The following is a 20,365-nucleotide window of genomic DNA, read 5'->3' as shown; positions in this document are numbered from 1 at the left end:
AAGTAAAAGTGGATATTTATAGTAAAAAAAGGACTTAAATATTGATCTGTTTCTCACCCACACAGAGACCTTCAAAGGCCTGGTCACTTGCATTGTAAGGACCAACAGAGCTGAGATATTCTTAAAAATCTTTGTTTGTGTTCTGCAGAAGAAAGAAAGTCACACATCTGGGATGGCATTAGGGTGAGTAAATGATGAAAGAATGTTCATTTTTAGTTGAACTATCCCTTTAATGATTTACCATTTGAACTAAAGACCTGCCAAATAATTCTAAAAACAGACAATAGCTTAATTATATTGTGTGTATACATATGTTATTTTGTAATATTCAAGTAGAGTACAGGAAGTAATATAAAGGGAGAAATTTTTAATGAATTATGGCTATTTTCAGAATGGTTTACTAGTGTACTGCATACTGTGCAGTATACCCTGAATGATTTGCAGGCAGAATAAGAGTAGTGTTGTAGTATGCAATCTGACAGTAATGTGCAGAGAGGAAAAATCTTTGTTTCAAATGTAAAAATTTCAAAGCAGAAGATCATCGGATGTCATCAGTACAAGGAGACGGGCGAAAGAGGTTGTGAATGAGATAAAGAGAGAGAGAGAGGATGAGCAAAGATTACAAGGGTTAAGAGTTCATTAGTATATCTTACCAAGAGAACCACGATTCCTCTTGTTTACTGCTCATCAGGTCACACAGGGAGCAGAAAAAAAAAAAAAAAAAAAAACATTAGAAAAAAATCCTGATCCAGGGTTTACTACATTGCAGTTCTGTAAAATTTTGCAGATTTCTGAAACATTTCGGAACTCCAAAAATTAGATATAGGTATTGTTCTAGCAGAAAAGCCATTTGTGTCACTTATTCTTCATAATAGTGTATTTTTGGACTCTCAAAAAGGTACCTTTCTTATTTTTGAACATTATTTGTACTTCAGAAATTTGTTTTGTTGGACAAGAAAAAGTATTTGAATACATAAGTAAGGCATACTGTATGTGGTACCTTTTGAAAGCTTTTCATAGATAACATTTCATAGATAACACTCTGTAACGTGGTTCAAATGGGCATGGGCGACATGTGCCGCTGCCCAGGGTGGCACAAGGCACCCACACAGACCCCCCCCCCCCCCCCCCCCCGGTCAACAACTCTGGGGGTGTGGTGAAGTGGGTTTCGCCCAGGGCGCTATACAAGCTAGAACCACCGGTCAAAGTAAAATTTAATGAAACAAAAAGACAAAAAACACACACATGGCAGCTGCGTGTGGCTCTCTCTCTCTCTAACTGCCGCATCTAGCTCGGCCTTATCCCTCTCCTCGGCTGATTAGCCCAATTGGGGGCCGGCCGTGCGGACTCACGGCCCCGCCCTCCTCCTCGTCACACTATCACTTCTCCATTTATTAACAATATAAGGCCTGAAAACGTTCGCTTTGCAAATCAGCGCCACCTAGAGATCATGTGGTAGAAATATTAATATGAATATAAGTCTTTCAAATAGCTCATAAACAGACATCAAATGAAAGCTCTCGTTCTTAGAAATGTGACTGTACAGTTTATTTTGTTGCCCTAATGCCCTAAGTTTTCAATTTAAAAAAGAATCACTAAGTGAAATATGATATCTGTTAGACATCAAATCAAAAGACACTTTTATGCACCGACCACTGCTGCTGTAAGCTCAAAATAGCTGAAAACTTCATATGTGCTTTTGCCTTAGGAAGTTATTTTTTGTACTTTTCTGTGAGCTTGCTTGTGTGAATAATCCAATGTTATATCTTAGATACCCTGATCAAAATATGCAGTCCAGCAGGAAAAGCATGCTAAACAAATAATCGAAAATATATGTTAGCAACTATTGGGGAGGATCTCGGCTTTCTAATGACACCTAGATTGAGCTCAGGGCCGGCCTGTCCTACAGGCAATACAGGCGGCTGCTTAGACCCCCGATGTGCCTGAGGGGCCCCGTGAACACATGCAAAGTAAATGAACAAGTCATAAGATTAAGAAATATTGATTACTTTTATTTTTAAATTCTCTGCAGTCCAACGGTTCTTATCATACTCACTCAGGTAATCATTCAACTCGCGTGGACCTCATAATTTAACATACAAATCACAATGACGGTGAAAACTAAAAACATCATATTACATATAAAATGAGCTCTGAATAATCACAAAAAGACAAATAACTGAAAGTTACAATAAATAAAATAACAGCAGTGTATCTAAAATCGGCAAGAAGTAAAGCTAAGCAGTACACACTAATCTGCATAATTTATTCATAACGCAAAGCATTGCTGGGAACTAGAGCACAGCTTCTTTCCACAGTATTATTAGACAGGAAGAAATTCAGACTCTACAGATATAAAGATGCAAAAAACTCACATAGAGTGAAAATTTGAGCAATTAATCTGGAAAATAACCAAATGATCATATCTGCAAAGATCTCTGCTCTCTGGGAGGTATGTGTTTATTCTTTAATTTATTTTACAAATATATATTTCAAGGTGTTGTGTTTATAGGCCCTATTTAAAATACGTAAATTTATTTATACATAACTATACATTATACATGGCTGTAGTTACCTTATTTTCCCTGATGTTTTAACTTTTATTCACTTTTGCACACATTCTGGCCAAATTTTTGTTTTCATTGATTTTGTTGCACTAAATAAACATTTACACATATGTGGATAGTTGAAATGGAATTTCAAGCATTGTCAGCAGTGTCCTATACTATTAAAACTATCTAAAACTATTTTAAACAGCATTTTCTATTTTGTGTTACTTTAATGGGTAACACTTATGGTTGTATTTGTTAACATTAGTTAACTACATTAGTTAACATTAACTAGCAATGAACAATACTTAATAATCTTGGTTAATATTAATTTCTGCATATACTAGTCCATTTTTAACAATAAAAACTGTATAAGTTAAAAATAGTTAATACAATATGAACTAACATGAACAAACAATAAACAATTGTATTTTTATAAAATGACATTAGCCAAGATTAATAAATGCTGGAAAATTGTATTATACCTTGTTAATGATACCTAATGCAAACCTTATTGTAAAATGTTACCCAGTAATTATCATACTTGCAGTTTCCATGACCTCATTAATTGAGACATTGATTTATTTGTACATCTAGAAAGAAAGTTGAAAGGCGATCAAAATAAGGCGATAAAATGGTGACTTGTCACAGCATCTAAAATACACAAATTCCCTTATGCTTGCATGTACATTTTAACCTAACATCTTCATGTTGGGAAAAAAGCTATTGGACACATTATTTGTCATCTATTGAGCTATACAGTATAGTGCTTCTTTTGTAGTGCTTTCTATTTAAAAAAAAAAAAAAAAAAAAAAATCTGCTCATCACGTTTGCAGTGGTTCTATGAATGTTTTAAAGTTATGAGAATTTTCACACCAGGGGGCCCATTTTCATTATTTCGCCTAGGGCCCCACAAACACACGGGCCGGCCCTGATTGAGCTTCTAGTCCACTCAGAGGCCGAGATATTTGATTAAACAATTGGGGTGGTGGGTGGACTTAAAATTAGACTTAATGCCTATGAACGAGCACATCTGTTATGGCTAAAATGCGTTAAAGTGCCACTTACAATTCAGATCGGCATTTTGCGATGGAAGGTGAAAATTATTTTTTTCTAGTACTGGCTGCCATTTAGTGGAGTAAAATAAGACTTTTGGAGGGAGATGGAGTAAACAGAACCAGAATTACAAGAAAACAAAAACATTTCTATTCATCATAAGATTGTAAACATATACATATAACAAAAATTGTGGCAATTTTTGGCAATTAGTCACAACACAAAAACTGTTTTGTTGTTGTTTTTGGCTTGTTCTGCAACAGAGAGTTATGAAGTCAACACATTTTAGTGATAGATCTACCTATCTCTGTGTAAAAATAAAATAATAATGCTGACACCTTTCTAAGATAATTTTTTCGACCTGTTGTTTTGCTCCAAATCATATGCAAAAATTGTCATTTTCACCCCTCTCTACAAAAAAAATAAATAAAAAAATAAAAAAAATAATAATTACTCAGTAAATACGGATCCATGGCATTTAATATTTTAGCTTTCATCAACATTTATGTATTTCTTTCACCAGTAAACAATAAATAAAAAATAAAATAAAAAACAACATTTTGAGCCAGGGACCTCTGGTTGAGTAGACACTGAATGACCCAATACCATTTGGTGATGCTAGAGGCACCGAAATTGCAAACTTCAGCAAAAATCTACATTTGCTTTCCATTTAATCTCACTGCTGTCTAGGTGAAACAAATTTAAAATTGAGATATCAAAGTGATCCCATTTGTGATTTCTTTCCTACAGGTTCTATCTCTCTTTCTTTTCCTGTGCTTGCTCTCTCGCTCCTTCTCTCTTTTTTTCCTCCCCAAAACTTTATGAACACGTACAAGGGTGAAGCACAGAGTGAGTGATGAAGTTTCTGAGAGGAAGACGATGTGCCAGGGCAAATGAAGAGAAGAGAAGAAAGGACAGAAGAAACAGGGGATGAAAGGAAAAGAACAGGATGAGCGAGAGGGAGGAAGTGAGAATGAGAGAGAAGTCATCAAAGATTTACATCATCTGGAACTGACAGAGGGAACCCCAGCAGCATCACATACATGAGAGAGAGAGAGAGAGAGAGAGAGAGAGAGAGAGAGAGAGAGAGAGAGAGAGAGAGAGAAATGGATAATTCTAACAGTCCCATGTTCATGCATGAACAGAAGTTGCACACATGCATATGACTACATAAAATATTTGGAATGAAAATGCGGAGTGTGCATATGTTATTCTGATCATCTGTCACTCTTAATCAATGGATCTGTAATTGAACAGCAGAAGGTAAAGCACCATGAAATAAACAGATGAACCACTGCAGTAAACAGATGAGAACTCTCCTCTTTCTTTCTCTCTCTCTCAATGTCTCAGTATTCAACCCTTGCTTATATTCAAAGAACTGAAATATCACCTCACAAGTATGTGTGTATGTCAATATCATCTAAATAAGTGAGGACATGGTCAAAGAGGTTTAGTTTGTTGTCCAAAAGGAGGGGCTAACATATTGAGTCGACTCAAGTCCTCACTAATTGGTAATATGAAATACCATCCAAAGTGACTTACTTTAAACGTCTGACTCACTACGTCTGAGACAAATTTTGTGAATCGTAAAAGATTTATTTTCTCTATCGAGCAAACAGGTTTGTGGAGGATGCAGTCAACATGGGATTGCATCATATCCTGCAACATCTGGCCAGACCAGGAACATATGCAAGGATCCTTTTTGTGGACTTCAGTTCGGCTTTCAACACCATCATCCCAGCTATTCTCCAGACTAAATTACACCAACTCTCTGTTCCCATGTCTATCTGTCAGTGGATTACCAGCTTTCTGATGGATAGGCAGCAGCTAGTAAGACAGGGGAAATTCACTTCCAGCACATGTGCAATCAGCACTGGTGCCCCCCAGGGATGTGTGCTCTCCCCACTACTCTTCTCCCTGTATACAAATGTCTCCACTGCCAAGGACCCCTCTGTCAAGCTCCTGAAGTTTGCAGATGACACCACTGTCATCAGCCTCATCCGAGATGACGATGAGTCTGTATACAGAAGGGAGGTTGAACAGCTGGCCTTCTGGTGCAGTCAAAACAACCTGGAGCTGAACACGCTCAAAACGGTGGAGATGATTGTGGACTTTAGGAGGAACACCCCAACACTGACCCCCCTCACCATTCTAAACAGCACTGTGGCAGGAGTGGAGTCATTCAGGTTCCTGGGCACTACCATCTCACAGGACCTGAAGTGGGAGACCCACACTGACTCCATTGTGAAAAAAGTTCAGCAGAGGTTGTACTTCCTTCGCCAGTTGAGGAACTTCAACCTGCCACAGGCGCTGCTGATACAGTTCTACTCAGCAGTCATTGAGTCTGTCCTCTGCACTTCAGTAACTGTCTGGTTTGGTGCAGCTACGAAATCGGATATCAGAAGACTACAAAGGACAGTTCGGACTGCTGAGAGGGTTACTGGTTGCCTCCTGCCCCCCCTTCAAGAACTGTACACTTCCAGAGTCAGGAAAAAGGCTGGAAAAACCACTCTGGACCCCACTCACCCTGCCCAATACCTTTTTGAACTGTTGCTTTCTGGCCGACACTACAGAGCTCTGAGCACCAGAACTGTCAGGGACAGGAACAGTTTTTTTCCTCAGGCTATCCAACTCATGAACAGTTAAAACTGCCCCATTGAGCAATAATTATGTGCAATTCACAGTTTAGTCTTTTTATATTTATCCAACACATCCTACCTCTTCTGCCATTACATTCCCTTGCACTGTATATAACAGATTTGTATTTGCACTACGTATATACAGTACTGTGCAAAAGTCTTAGGCACATAAGGTGTTTCACAAAAGCATTTGTCTTAAGATGGTTATTTATATCTTCAGCTTTAGTGTGTCAATAGAAAATATAAATGTTAGACTCTCAAACATTCCTTCTGCAAATAGCAAAGATTAGAATAGAAGAACAGGGAGCCCTGCAACAGATGTCATGGCCCCCACAAAGCCCCCCACTGAACATCGTGTCAGTCTGAGATTACAGAAAGAGACAGAAGCAATTGAGACAGCCTAAATAGATAGAAGAACTGTTGTGAATTCTCCAAGAAGCTTGGAACATCCTATCTGCCAACAACGAAGAAAAACTGTGTACAGGTGTACCTAGGAGAATTGGTGCTGTTTTAAAGGCAAAGGTGATATTGATTGAGGCCGAATATTGATTTAGCTTTTTTATGTTTACTGGGCTTTGTATGACATTAAGAGATAAAATGAAAACTATTTAAGTCATTATTTTTGAAGACATCCGCACTATGCAACATTTTTCACAAGTGCCTAAAACTTTTGCACAGTACTGTATATATATATATATATATATATATATATATATATATATATATATATATGTGTATGTGTATGTATGTATATATATATATATATATATATATATATATATATATATATATATATATAGTCTTATTGTGTATTCTATATATACTTTATTTTCTATCCAATTTTAATTTTTATTCTATTTCTATTTATTTATTTATTTTAATTTTTTATATATATATTTTTTTTATTATTATCTCTGTCTTGTTGCTGTATTGTATTGTTGTGCACTGGAAGCTCCTGTCACCAAGACAAATTCCTTGTATGTGTAAGCATACCTGGCAATAAAACTGATTCTGATTCTGATTGTTGCTTGTCAGACTGTACAATACAATCCCAGTAAGATCATGGGTAAAAACCATGGCTCACTGTGTAACATTATGTCAGACTGTACAATACACATTGAAGTCAAGAGTTTGTTCCCAGTTGTCCCAATTGACAGTGCTGACTGTGTGTTTTATCTCATCTGGCTGTTGTAGGAGCAGTCAAACTGCATGACAGTGATGCACAGTTTCTGACACTGCCAAAACTTCGTTGGAGACTAAGATTAATCACAAAGGCAGTTATTCATCTATCGGTAAACATGTCACACTAAGCGATCAAAGACTGCTGATTTTGACTTACGACAAGAGAAATATAACCATCCCCAAAATTTGTCTAAGAAAGAAAAATCTTGGCCAAAATCTTAGTGTGATCCTGCCTTAACCTTGTGCGACCCCTCGCACATATGTGTGGATGTTGTATATAATATAATTTGCCGAATTTCAACTGAGAATGTTTTGGAGGAAATATGTTTTGAATGGAACCAAACATCATTAAAATCATTTGGTTTCCGATTTCTTTAAAATTGAACTGGTTCTGAACTGGTTCCCAACAATTCCCAACCTTTTGGATAAAAGCCCAGATCTTTAACTACTCAGCTACACCACTCAAGCTGCTGAGAAATAACACAGTTGTAGCTGTCGTCTGAGTTTGGGGGATTTAATTTTTCAGAGGTAATACTAAATAGTTTTGTACATGACTGACTGATGTATTAAGGAAGAGAATGATGCTACAATTGTGCTGAGAAAGGACTATGAAAGTGAGAGATAAAGAGAGAGGAAGATGGCAAACAGGACAAAACAGGAATTACAAAGAGATCTATTTCCTTTCTCCTTTGCACACCAGCACCTATTGACCTTCTCCAGTTCCTGTGTCAATCACTTTAATGAACCAGGGAGCAAGGTAAAAAGAGGCCAAGTAGGGAAGAGAGTGGTGTCCACTGCCCAGGTGTAATTCCTGGAAACTCCACTTACCCTCAGAAAATGACAATGTAGAAGCTACAATCAAATCAGCTAATTAGTAGAGGATAAAACAGGCAGGGGTGAAGAAAAACAAGTGGAGACTATGAGTGGAAATTCTTTAATTTTGCATTCTTTTATAATTGATTACAAATATCTTCATTAATGTTATCAGCATAACAATTTGAGCAAAAGGTTGAGAATGTTCCAAAGAGCATCTTGTGCGCTTCAATGGAAGCAAAGAGAACAAAAAAACAAAACAAAAAATGTGCTTACATTTAATTAGTGACCTAGAAACAGTGGATTTTGAAAATATTAAAACATATAAACATTATGCCATTAAAAATGAAGAAGGAATACATATGATTTAGCCACTAATCAAATAGGTTGGTTTACTAATAAAGATCTTATATAATTATTAATAAAGAACTTTGAACAATTTTGGAGTCCACGCCAGTTTGAGTGTATACTGTCATTAAAACAGTTAAGCGTATGCTGTTATTAAAGCAAAAACTCAACCTTTACAAATATTTTTATGCTGATAACATAGTTTGTTATTACATTTTCTGCAAAATAGAAGCATTTTCACTAGTGACTGAAATTTTGCACATCACTGTAAGTATAAAATAGACACAGAGGGCTACAGAGGGCTCATTTTAGCTGGTGTCTGAGAGCATTCATAAGAGCAGGATCTCAGCCCCTTGAGAGTCATAACAGACCTAGCTATTAATATACTTTCAGGGCTCATGTTAATCGAACGCATCTTCCTGCTCTGTCGGAGAAGATCTTTTGATCATGCCAAGAATGCATGAGGAACTCCAGTTAATTAAGAAGGAAGACCCAAAAGAACTTCACAGATCACCTTTGAACACTGCCATGAATGCCAAACCGCTCGCTCAGACGTGTTTGAAACATCTTTACCTAGATTTTAAAAGTTTCTGTCCTTTCATTTTAGTTTCCATTCGAATGTCTGGTACAGTCTTTCCAGAAATGCCTGTTCAAAATCTTTTTGAACAAAGTCAGTCAGTAAAGACAAACAGACACTGGCCTACCTTGTTGGAAAGACCAGCATACGTTGTGTTTGGGAGACTGGTCCCAGACATCAAATGCTGGTGTCTCCACAAGGCTTCTTAACTAGCTTAACCAGCAAGCTTTTTTGATCAACCAGCTTCATCATAAAGCCATGTTTGCCAGACTAATCACACAGTGAATTCGGTGACACTAGTTCGAAAGTTTTGCTGCTAAAATTGCTCTGTGCTTGCCGAAATTTGAAAAACTGCCCTCAGTGGCCAAAGCTGGAAATGGCTCCAAAGGCTAGTTGTATTTTAGTCTTAAATGATGCAATTGTTACGATTCACTGTTGTCTGCCCTGTGTTTTGCCTCTGTCATCTGTTCCACCCGGACTACACTTCCCATAATCCCCTGCTCTGATCACTTCCAGCTGTTCCCCATTGTTCTCACCTGTGTTCCATTCACTCATCAGTCTTTGTGTATTTAATGCCCTGTTATTTGCTCATTCCTTGTCAGTTGTTATGTGTTTTGACCTCCCGTGTATTTCCTGTGTTTACCCACCATGGATGATTTCTTTGTTCCTGTGTTTTACCTGTTAACCTGTACTTTGTTTATTTTATTAAAGAATGTTTCGCTGCACCTAGATCCAGCCTCCCGTGACCTCCTTCCTATGTTACAGTAATACAGTGGACAGGAATTAATATTAAATTAGTCCTTCACAGTAGGGTAGTGGAATGATCCAAAACACTTTAAGCAAAAATACATCCCATTAAAGAGACTGTAAGTCTATCCCTTACAGCCTTTATTGTCATTCCCATCAAAAATTTTAAAAGGTGCTACTGTGAATGAGGTCTATAGGACCAGAACCCGTATCTCTAAAGCCCAAAGTAATCTTCAGTCAAATGAGGTCAGGAGATCCCTGCATTTGTATAACTCGAGTCTGAAGGAATATAAAGACATCTCTATCTGTCTAAACTCCTGAGGAGTTTTTTTTTTTTTTTGGCTTGGTAAAGATTTTAATCTTCATTGAGCTTTTAAATACAGTATAATCCATTCAAATAGTTCTGAACAGTTAGCAGGGCTGGAGTCTTCCACTGCATTCAAGACATCCTGGGAAGTTCCTACTTACAAGTTCAGGAGTTGTAATTATGACATCACGTGTGGTCAACTGATGTTGTCGGACTTCATATTTCTTTCTTTTCATTTACAACAAAGACAGCTTGTTTAGTGCTAGAAACACAAAATTAAGAGCAAATTTTGTGCGATGTGTGTGTAACTGATGCTTAGCCTATGTATTTTATCAACATAATTTTATCATCTCATAAATTATTATATTTCCAAGATAACTGGAAAGCAGAATTAATTCTCACCATGAGCAAATCAGGATGTCCATAAATAATGGACCTAATTCTATGATGCTGAGTTTCCACTGGCATGGAAACAGCTTTGGTGAAAGAAAAGTTAAATCCTTATCCATTTGCTTGTTATTTCAGTCACAGCACATCTGGTCATGTTTCATGGTCTTAGTCTTAATCTCTCTTAGTCTCAAAATAGGGTTTGAGTCTTGGCCTGCATCTGGGTCAATAGGGTTTTCATCAATAGCCGCTTTTCCACCATTGGGCCAGTGCGAGCCAGGGCTATCAACTGGACAGTCGGGGCCAATAGTCTTGGACTTGGAGCCGTGACACCAAAATCAATCTGCGTTCCCACCATTGGGCCAATAGCCCTGCAGTACTGCCCTAAAACCCTCCCTTAATACGCAGCCCTGGTGCTAACGTTACATTTCACAAGAAAGAGGGAAACTCAAGCTGAGGTATCATGTTATCTATTTATCTAGAATATCAAGTTTCATTGTATGTAAACATTAGCTAGCTAGCAAGATAAGTTAACGTTGACAACTCACCGACTGTAACTGCCATGGTGTCCCGATTGGTCTTTGCACTAACAGCGGGACGATGTCCCAGCAAAACATCCATGATCTTGAACCATCAAAAAGTTCTTCCTTTGGGCACTGCTTTGACCATTATGCATCTTAATGGATTTCTATTTTGCCGGCAATTTTTAAAATTTTTCCTGTACCTGTACCGCTGTGCGCTGGATACACAACAACATACGTAATCACGTCTTTGTTTCGGCAGATGCCGTCGATCTGATGTTGCACATTTTCATCAGCCCAAATATTAAGAAGAGCCCTGGTTTTCATCTACTGACCAGTACTGATTATTCTCCATTCTCCATTGATCTGATAAGGTTAGCTGGTAGTAGCTAGATATGAAAAATTGGGAATGAGTATCTTCGTGCTGACCTCTGACCTGACTCAGCTAAACTCCGCCTTTGACATTGATCCTGCATCAATCCCCAGTTGGCCTTGTTTGACCCAAGGGTAATTGGTGGGCCTAAGGACACTGGCCCCAGAGGAAGCCCCGAGGTGGCACGATGAAGGCCCAGAAGTGACAGTGGGAACACAACTCATTTGGTCTGATAGTGGAAATGCGGCTAATGATAAGTTGTGCTTTTATATATATGCATACATACCGATCAGCCACAACATTAAAACCACCTGCCTAATATTGTGTAGGTTCTCCTCGTGCTGCCAAAACAGCGCCAATCTGCATCTCAGAATAGCATTCTGAGATGATATTCTTCTCACCACAATTGTACAGAGCGGTTATATGAGTTACCATAGACTTTGTCAGTTCGAACTAGTCTGGCCATTCTCTGTTGACCTCTCTCATAAACAAGGCATTTCTGTCCACAGAACTGTTGATCACTGGATGTTTTTTTTTTGTTTTTGGCATTATTCAGTGTAAATTCTAGAGACTGTTGTGCGTGAAAATCCAGCACAGCAGTTACAGAAATATTCAAACTAACCCGTCTGGCACCAACAACCATCCATGCGATTATCTAATCAGCCAATCATGTGGCAGCAGTGCAGTGCATAAAATCATACAGATAAGGGTCAGGAGCTACAGTTAATGTTCACATCAACCATCAGAATGGGGAATAAATGTGATCTCAGTGATTTTGACCGTGGCATGATTGTTGGTGCCAGACGGGCTGGTATGCTGGCACAAAAGGTGTAGCGCATCAAAAATGTACTGATATAGCTGATGGAAATGCAAATTATCGCAAACATTTCACAAGTGTCGACATAATATTTTTCCGTTTAACTCTAGCACATAAACTCTATGTCGATACTTTAAATGTGAAAAACTGGTTTGGAAACACTTTTTGTTGAGAAAATTGGCATTAACACAAAACTATATTGTCACGTGATAGAATTTACCCATGTCGTTAGCCTGTGTTAATCATGGCGACAAGGTATACATCCTTGAAAGCCAATTTATTGTACGTGAAGCATTACTCGCACTGTTATGGATTGGTCTTAACGGCATACCTGCACAGATCTGATGCTGCAAACACATCTGCGTCATAACGTTTCCAGGAGTGCCAACACTAATACCTCGTATCATGCACCTGTCATCGACAAATGCACGGAGAACAAATGAATAGCCACTCTTCGCAATTAATTTAATCGCGGTAGCCATCCATTTATTTATTAAAGTTGCTTTTCTACACCATTCAAAATAGTAGATGGCAGTAATGGAATTAGCCCACAATACAAAAAACATTTCTATGCACAAAGATGTTTTAAATTAAAAATAAATACACAATACTAGGAGAAAAGCATCAGTGTGCTTTTTTTGAACACTAACATAGCCCAATTCTAAAAAATTATTGTTAAGCTTATTTTTGTAAAAATGCCTGCAAAATTCTCTATATTACATTAAATAAATTAACTTAAACTTAAATCAGCCTTACCCTGTTCTGTAGATGAAAAATGTCGGCTGAATGACATTCTCAGAATGTTCTACACTTTTTTCAAGACTATAAACTATCAGAACTATTTGTCCAATGCTTAGTTCACTTTCAGAAAACTAGCTTTTGAACATTTTAAAACTTTTAAATATTTTAAATCTAACCCTCTTTACCTCAGATCGCTTTTGCTGAGCTTCCTCAGAAAATGTAAATTGCATTATGGCGCTAAAATTCATTTTTGATGACAATCAAGTTCAGTTGGTCATTAAAAGTTGCTGGACAAATATGCGGGACATAATGCAGTTGTGATGGCAATGTTTTAGATTAGATGATTGTTCAAAATAGCCTATTGAATATCAGGAATGTATAATAAACCCTGTAAACCCTGATATTACACTGCATCAATTTTTCTTTAATAGCTGTGCACACAGCATATACACATCGATAGATGGTCCTTATACTAAGATCAAAAGTTTCCCCCACTACTTGGTGCAGGTTGCCTGCTTGAACAGAGCCATGACGATTCGCTTTCGGGTCAGAACCGGTGGTAACCTGTGATAGGTGCAACATCAGGACCAATATTTAAGTCCTATCAGAAAGGCAACTCTTCCCTTTTGATTGCAATTCCTCCTCTTCTGACTGCATTTATTTTTAAAATTAAAATGACAGTAATGACAGTTGTCTCAATACTCACCCCATTTTACAAAGACTTTGGGGGGGAAAAATTAGGGACATCTGGGAGGCGAAAGGTCCACAATTAGCGATATACACACATTTCTGTATGGAAATGGCTTAAGGGCATATTTCTTTTGCGATAAACCAAAACTTATGCGACAAAGTGTTTTGTTTTTTTAAGCATGACGTCATCACGCACACCATTTTTATCGATAAAAGGCCATTTGAATGGAAACAAGAAGAAGACGGTAAATTTCGCAAAAACTTTTTTACGCATTTTCACTTTGTTGATAACAAAACAGTGCAAAAAGTGGATGGAAACTAGGTTACTGTGAATTTAGCCACAGTAGGTTGAAACTTCTGCTGCTGAAATTGGTCTCTGCTTACTGATATTAAAATCACTGCCCCTAATGGAAGTGCTTTTGAACGTATGGGCATGTGCTTCAATTTTTTAGTAACATTTCCACAGAGTGGCACCAAAAGTATGTTGTATTTTTAGTTGTAAATGATGTACAGTCAACAGGAATACAAACAGTATTTTATTAACCTTACAGCTTAATCAAAATCCAAACCATAAACCTAACTGTAAGTGGAGTAAAAATTACATTTTAGAGCAAATATGTAACCTCTGAATCATGCTCACCATTGTTTTTGTGAACAGGATTATTTCCTGGTTCCCTCAGGACCAGAACCCATGTCTCAGATGTTGCTTGCGCAACACGCTATCAGCGCTAGAGGGACTTTCGGCAGTTTTTGTACCCTGTTTTTCCATGTGATCATGTTGATTTTTTGGTGTCCAAATACTTTTTGGGGCCACTTTACCAAATGAAAGGAGTGACTCTCTGAAGGGTTCTCAATATTACTTAGTAATACCACAGATAAAGCAACTCAACTCTTTTTTATTTTCTCCCCTTTTCTCCCCAATTTGGAATGCCCAAATCCCAATGCGCTCCAAGTCCTCATGGTGGCGTAGTGACTCGCCTCAGTCCGGGTGGCGGAGGATGAATCTCAGTTGCCTCAGTGTCTGAGACCATCAATCCAGGCATCTTATCACATGGCTTGTTGAGCGCATTACTGCGGAGACCTAGCGCGTGTGGAGGCTTCACACTATTCTTCACAGCATCCACGCACAACTCAACACGCACCCCACCAAGAGCAAGAACCACATTACAGCGACCTCGAGCAGGTTTACCCAATGTGACTCTACCCACCCTAGCCAATTGGTTGCTTAGGAAGCCTGACTGGAGTCAGTGCACACCCTGGATTTGAACTTGCGACTCCAGGGGTGGTAGTCAGTGTCTTTACTTGCTGAGCTACCCAGGCCCCAGCAACTCAACTCTTAAAACAATCCTTCAGTCAAACTCATTACAACTGTATATGCACGAAGGTTACCTGAGATTATCTGAATATCTGATTATCTGAATATCTGAGATCTGTGTGAAGTTATGTTGTAATTATTATACTGTATAATCATTAAAATAAGGCAGATGCTATTTGCACTCTAGTGCAAACAGCGGTAGATATTCTTACACCCCTGTTTAAATACTAACATACAGTATAGGGGCATCACTGCAGCATTTTTATTGTGTTTATTTGGAGTCCCACAGACACCCTACACCAACCCCTACCCCTAACCCTACCTTACAAAAATTAGCCATGGTTTTTCTACAGAAACCATAGTATCACCATGGTATTTTTCTAGTAAAACCATAGTAACCACAAAATTAAACATGGTTACTATTAACTACTTTTAACATGTTACTGTAGTAATACCATGGTTAGTACATCAGAACTATATAGTTTACACCAAAAAACATGGCTACTACAATATTACTACAGTAAAACCATGGTTAATTTTACCAGATCAAATCCTCTCAACTCCCCGACCTTCAATGTGGCCGAATCACTGTGAGGAATCTCTTTTATTTATTACTATAAGTAGTATAATAGGAAATATTAAGAGTAGAGACATGGGAAAAGTATGTCAAGGGTGGGATTTAAACCCTGATCTCCAGGGTGACAGCACATATACATACCATCTTTACACCCAGAGCTACTACAGCTGCACATGGGGGCACAGTTTGTGGTAAAATCCTGTGTTTCCACCAGACTATTGGAGCGTAAATAGTCACTTAGGCTTCATTCACACAGGCAGAAATAATCCGATTTTTTTGAATGCTGTCACTCAAATCCGTTTAGGTTTTTGTAATCTGAACATGACAAAAACACATTAATTTTACAAGCCTCATCCAAACCACATTCGTAGGTGGTTTGGAATCCGATTAAAATCTGATTTTTCTTAATGCGTCTCAGTCTGAATGGTCAGCTCGGATTTCATGTGGTTTTTTGTCATTTGCTGTGCACGACGCTTGTTATATTTCATGTTTTGCAACGGAAAAACATACTGCACTCTGAACGGCATAATTAATGCATTCACAGGGCACTTCGAATGTAATACAATAATGATGGCCATGCAGTAGGATCGTTACAAACAGAATTTTCAATAAAAAATGACTTCAAAAGTGAGTTCAGCCTGTTTTATTACACATTTCAGCCCGAAGTGGAAGGTAAAGCCTTGGGAACAGTGCATAGAGATCAACACTTTTGAAACACACCCATATGTCATTTATACAGTTGTGCTCAAAAGTTTGCATACCCTTGAAGAATTGGTAATATATGTACCATTTTTAAAGAAAACATGAGCAGGCAAAACACATTTCTTTTATTTCTTATGGGATTCATATTCAACTGTAGGTTATAACAGAATGGCACAATCATAAAACAAAACAAGGCAACAACGAAGAAAATTAAATGACCCCTGTTCAAAAGTCTGCATAACCTTAGTTCTTAATACTGTGTATTGCCCCCTTTAGCATCAATGACAGCGTGCAGTCTTTTGTAATAGTTGTCTATGAGGCCCCAAATTCTTGCAGGTGGTATAGCTGCCCATTCGTCTTGGCAAAATGCCTCCAGGTCATGCAAAGTCTTTGGTCGTCTTGCATGAACTGCACGTTTGAGATCTCCCCAGAGTGGCTCGATGATATTATGGTCAGGAGATTGTGATGGCCACTCCAGAACCTTCACCTTTTTCTGCTGTAACCACTGGAGGGTCATGGCCTTGTGCTTAGGGTCATTATCGTGCTGGAAAGTCCAAGAGCATCCCATGCGTAGCTTTCGTGCAGAAGAATGCAAATTGTCTGCCAGTATTTTCTGATAACATGCTGCATTCATCTTGCCATCAATTGTCACAAGATTCCCCATGCCTTTGGAGCTCACACACCCCCAAAACATCAGTGAGCCATCACCATACTTCACAGTGGGGATGGTATTCTTTTCACTATAGGCCTTGTTGACCTCTCTCCAAACAAAGCTCTATTTTGGTCTCGTCACTCCAAATTACAGTGTACCAGAAGCTGTGAGGCATGTCAAGGTGTTGTCGGGCATATTGTAACCAGGCTTTTTTGTGGCATTGGTGCAGTAAAGGCTTCTTTCTGGCGACTCAACCATGCAGCTCTTTTTTGTTCAAGTATCGTCGTATTGTGCTCCTTGAAACAACCACACCGTCTTTTTCCAGAGCAGCATGTATTTCTCCTGAGATTACCTGTGGGTTTTTCCTTTGTATCCTGAACAATTCTTCTGGCAGTTGTGGCTGAAATCTTTCTTGGTCAACCTGACCTTGGCTTGGTATCAAGAGATCCCCGAATTTTCCACTTCATAATAAGTGATTTAACTGTGCTGACTGGCATTTTCAAGGCTTTGGATATCTTTTTATATCTTTTTCCATCTTTACAAAGTTCCATTACCTTGTTACGCAGGTCTTTTGACAGTTCTTTTCTGCTCCCCATGGCTCAGTATCTAGCCTGCTCAGTGCATCCACGTGAGAGCTAACAAACGCATTGACTATTTATAAACAGACACTAATTGCAATTTAAAAAGCCACAGGTGTGGGAAATTAACCTTTATTTGCCATTTAAACCTGTGTGTGTCACCTTGTGTGTCTGTAACAAGGCCAAATATTCAAGGGTATGTAAACTTTTGATCAGGGCCATTTGGGTGATTTCTGTTATCATTATGATTTAAAAAGGAGCCAAAGAACTATGTGATAATAAATGGCTTCATGTGATCACTATCCTTAAATAAAAGAGAGGTTTTTTGCATGATCAGTCATATTTTCAAAATCAATGCCAAAATTCCACAATTTCTGCCAGGGTATGCGAACTTTTGAGCACAACTGTATGTTCCTGGGCACGCAAAGCAATGCAAACCTCTTATAATAACACAGACATTGGCTTAACTTACCACGAGAGATGCGCTAAGGTGCAGTAACCCATACCGGTTGCGAGAAACCACAACACAATAAAGTATTGGATGTCATGCGAATAAAGGATGCTTGAGCATTTTGAGCATTTCATCATATGAAGCGGATCCTCGTCTCACCGTCCGACCTTTTTGTGATTTAATATGGGACAGAAAGTCTTCAATACGGGATGTTTCGCTCTCTGCTAAAATACATGACCCCAAGATAAAAGGCGTCCTGTATGGGACATCGTAACACATGGTACAGGATGTCCCCGCTAAAACAGGAAGCAACAACACTAGCAGCAACAAACATCGCATTTGCCACCTCTCCCATTTTGAAGCCGTTGTCTGTAAAGAATGTTCATATTTGGATACGCCCTCATGAAAAGCATAATCAGTGTGTGGGGATAGGGTCGTGGTCGTGTGTCTGTTTGCAGGAGAGAGGGAGTGGTGTGGCTCATCAAGCTGGTTGGCATAATTTCTAACAGCTATCAATCTTCTAACTGATTGAACTAAGAAAAGCACAGAGAAGAGTGCACACAGAGAGGCAGAAAATAAAAGCCTACCTGAAGTGTGTCACTGCTCCCCATCTCCCCCTTTCCATACCCAAACCTTAAAGTGTGTCACAATGGGGCCAAAACACCAGATCGAGGAGATATGTTGCCATGGAATCCTCAACACTGGGCGAAGTGATCAAGACCCTCGCCGGCATCCAACAAAACCAGCATCAAGCCCTCGTCGATCTGCAGCTGGAGCAGGAACAGCGTTTCCAACTCCTGCTCCAGGCCCAAGCGGAGGAACAACAGGCACCCGGAGCCTGATCAGACACGAGGGGGTTTCTGCTGCCGCCCCAGAGCCCACCTTGGCTGTCCAACCAGTCACCCTAGTCAAAATGGTCCTGAAGCCTACCTCGACATCTTTGAGAAGACAACCAAGGTGTGGGAATGGCTGCCTGACCAGTGGGCGGCCCGACTGTTGCCACTACTCTCCGAGGAAGTGCAGCTTGCTTCCCAACAGCTTCCCGTGGCCAAACTCTTCGTCTGTGCTGACCTGAAGAGAGCCATCATGCAGTGGGTTGGCCGGACCACCGAACAGAGCTGACAGCACTTCCGCTCTTTGAAGCTGGGAAAACACGGCCGCCCATTTGCCTTTGCGTAGCAGCTCCGGGACACCTTCTTGAAATGCTTGCTGGTGGGGGGACCCCACAGCGCTCAAGACATCGTGAACCAGGTGGTACTGGAACAGTTCATCTCCCAGCTGGCCCGTAGTATGGCAGAGTGGGTCCAGTGCCACTGTCCGGTGCTGCTGGAGGAAGCGGTCCAGCTGGCCAAGGATTACATGACGGCATTTCCGGGAAGCAGTGAACTGGAGTCTCTCTCTCTCTTCTCTCTCTCTCTTCTACCCTCAAACCCCACCCCCACCCATCCTCTTTCCATCCCAACCCTGCCCCCAGGAAACAAGGCGGTCCAATGCCCAGATTTCTTCCCAGGTTAAGGGGGTCTTGCCCAGATTTCTTCCCAGGTTAAGGGGGTCTTGCCCAGATTTCTTCCCAGGTTAAGGGGGTCTTGCCCAGATTTCTTCCCAGGTTAAGGGGGTCTTGCCCAGATTTCTTCCCCGGTTAAGGGGGTCTTGCCCAGATTTCTTCCCAGGTTAAGGGGTCTTGCCCAGATTTCTTCCCAGGTTAAGGGGGTCTTGCCCAGATTTCTTCCCAGGTTAAAGGGGTCTTGCCCAGATTTCTTCCCCGGTCAAGGGGGTCCCCCCCACCCACCCCACACCCCCATGTCTCCTGCTAAACCTGTCTCTCTGCGCTATCCCTCCCAGGTTGGCGAGCCCGGTCCCACCGGTGTGGTAGCAGAGCCTGGGCAAGTCTGTTGGAGCTGTGGGGAGCCAGAGCATTTCCAGGACCGATGTCCAGTAATGGAGGTGGGCAATCTGGTCCAGATCCCCGATGCTCCACAGGCCACCCCTGATCAAGCTGGGCTGTATCGGATACCGGTGAGTGCCTAGGGGGATACATATCAAGCTTTGGTGGATTCTGGCTGTTCCCAAACCTCTATCCAAGAACACTTGGTACAAGACAGGGAATTGGGCACAAATAATTGGGTGAAAGTGTGGTGTGTGCACAGGGATATTTACATGTATCCGGTGGTTACCATCGAGATACTATTCAGGTGGAGAAAGCATAGAGTAGAGGCCGCGGTTAATTCCCGCCTCACCCATCCACTGATTCTAGAGACGAACTGTCCTGATTTTAAGAATTTATTAAGGGAAATATGTGTGGATGGGTCCTGTGAAATAATGTCTCGGTGTGTGGTGTGCGAT

The 20,365-nt window shown here is 39.9% G+C and overlaps 1 protein-coding gene across 1 annotated transcript in view; it reads right to left on the bottom strand.

Moving 5' to 3' along the window:
- sdk1b (sidekick cell adhesion molecule 1b) overlaps positions 1–20,365 on the bottom strand; it is a 316,455-nt gene that overhangs the window by 139,912 nt on the left and 156,178 nt on the right. Inside the window, exon 6 of the mRNA XM_051702261.1 lies at positions 654–680. Within this exon, the coding sequence (XP_051558221.1) occupies positions 654–680 (27 nt within the window). The remainder of the gene's footprint in view (positions 1–653; positions 681–20,365) is intronic.

This window comes from Myxocyprinus asiaticus, chromosome 7 (genome assembly GCF_019703515.2).
Source record: "Myxocyprinus asiaticus isolate MX2 ecotype Aquarium Trade chromosome 7, UBuf_Myxa_2, whole genome shotgun sequence".
Taxonomy (NCBI): Eukaryota; Metazoa; Chordata; class Actinopteri; order Cypriniformes; family Catostomidae; genus Myxocyprinus; species Myxocyprinus asiaticus.
The sequence above is the reverse complement of the archived record's forward strand: the minus strand, read 5'-3'. Positions and strand labels throughout refer to the sequence as shown.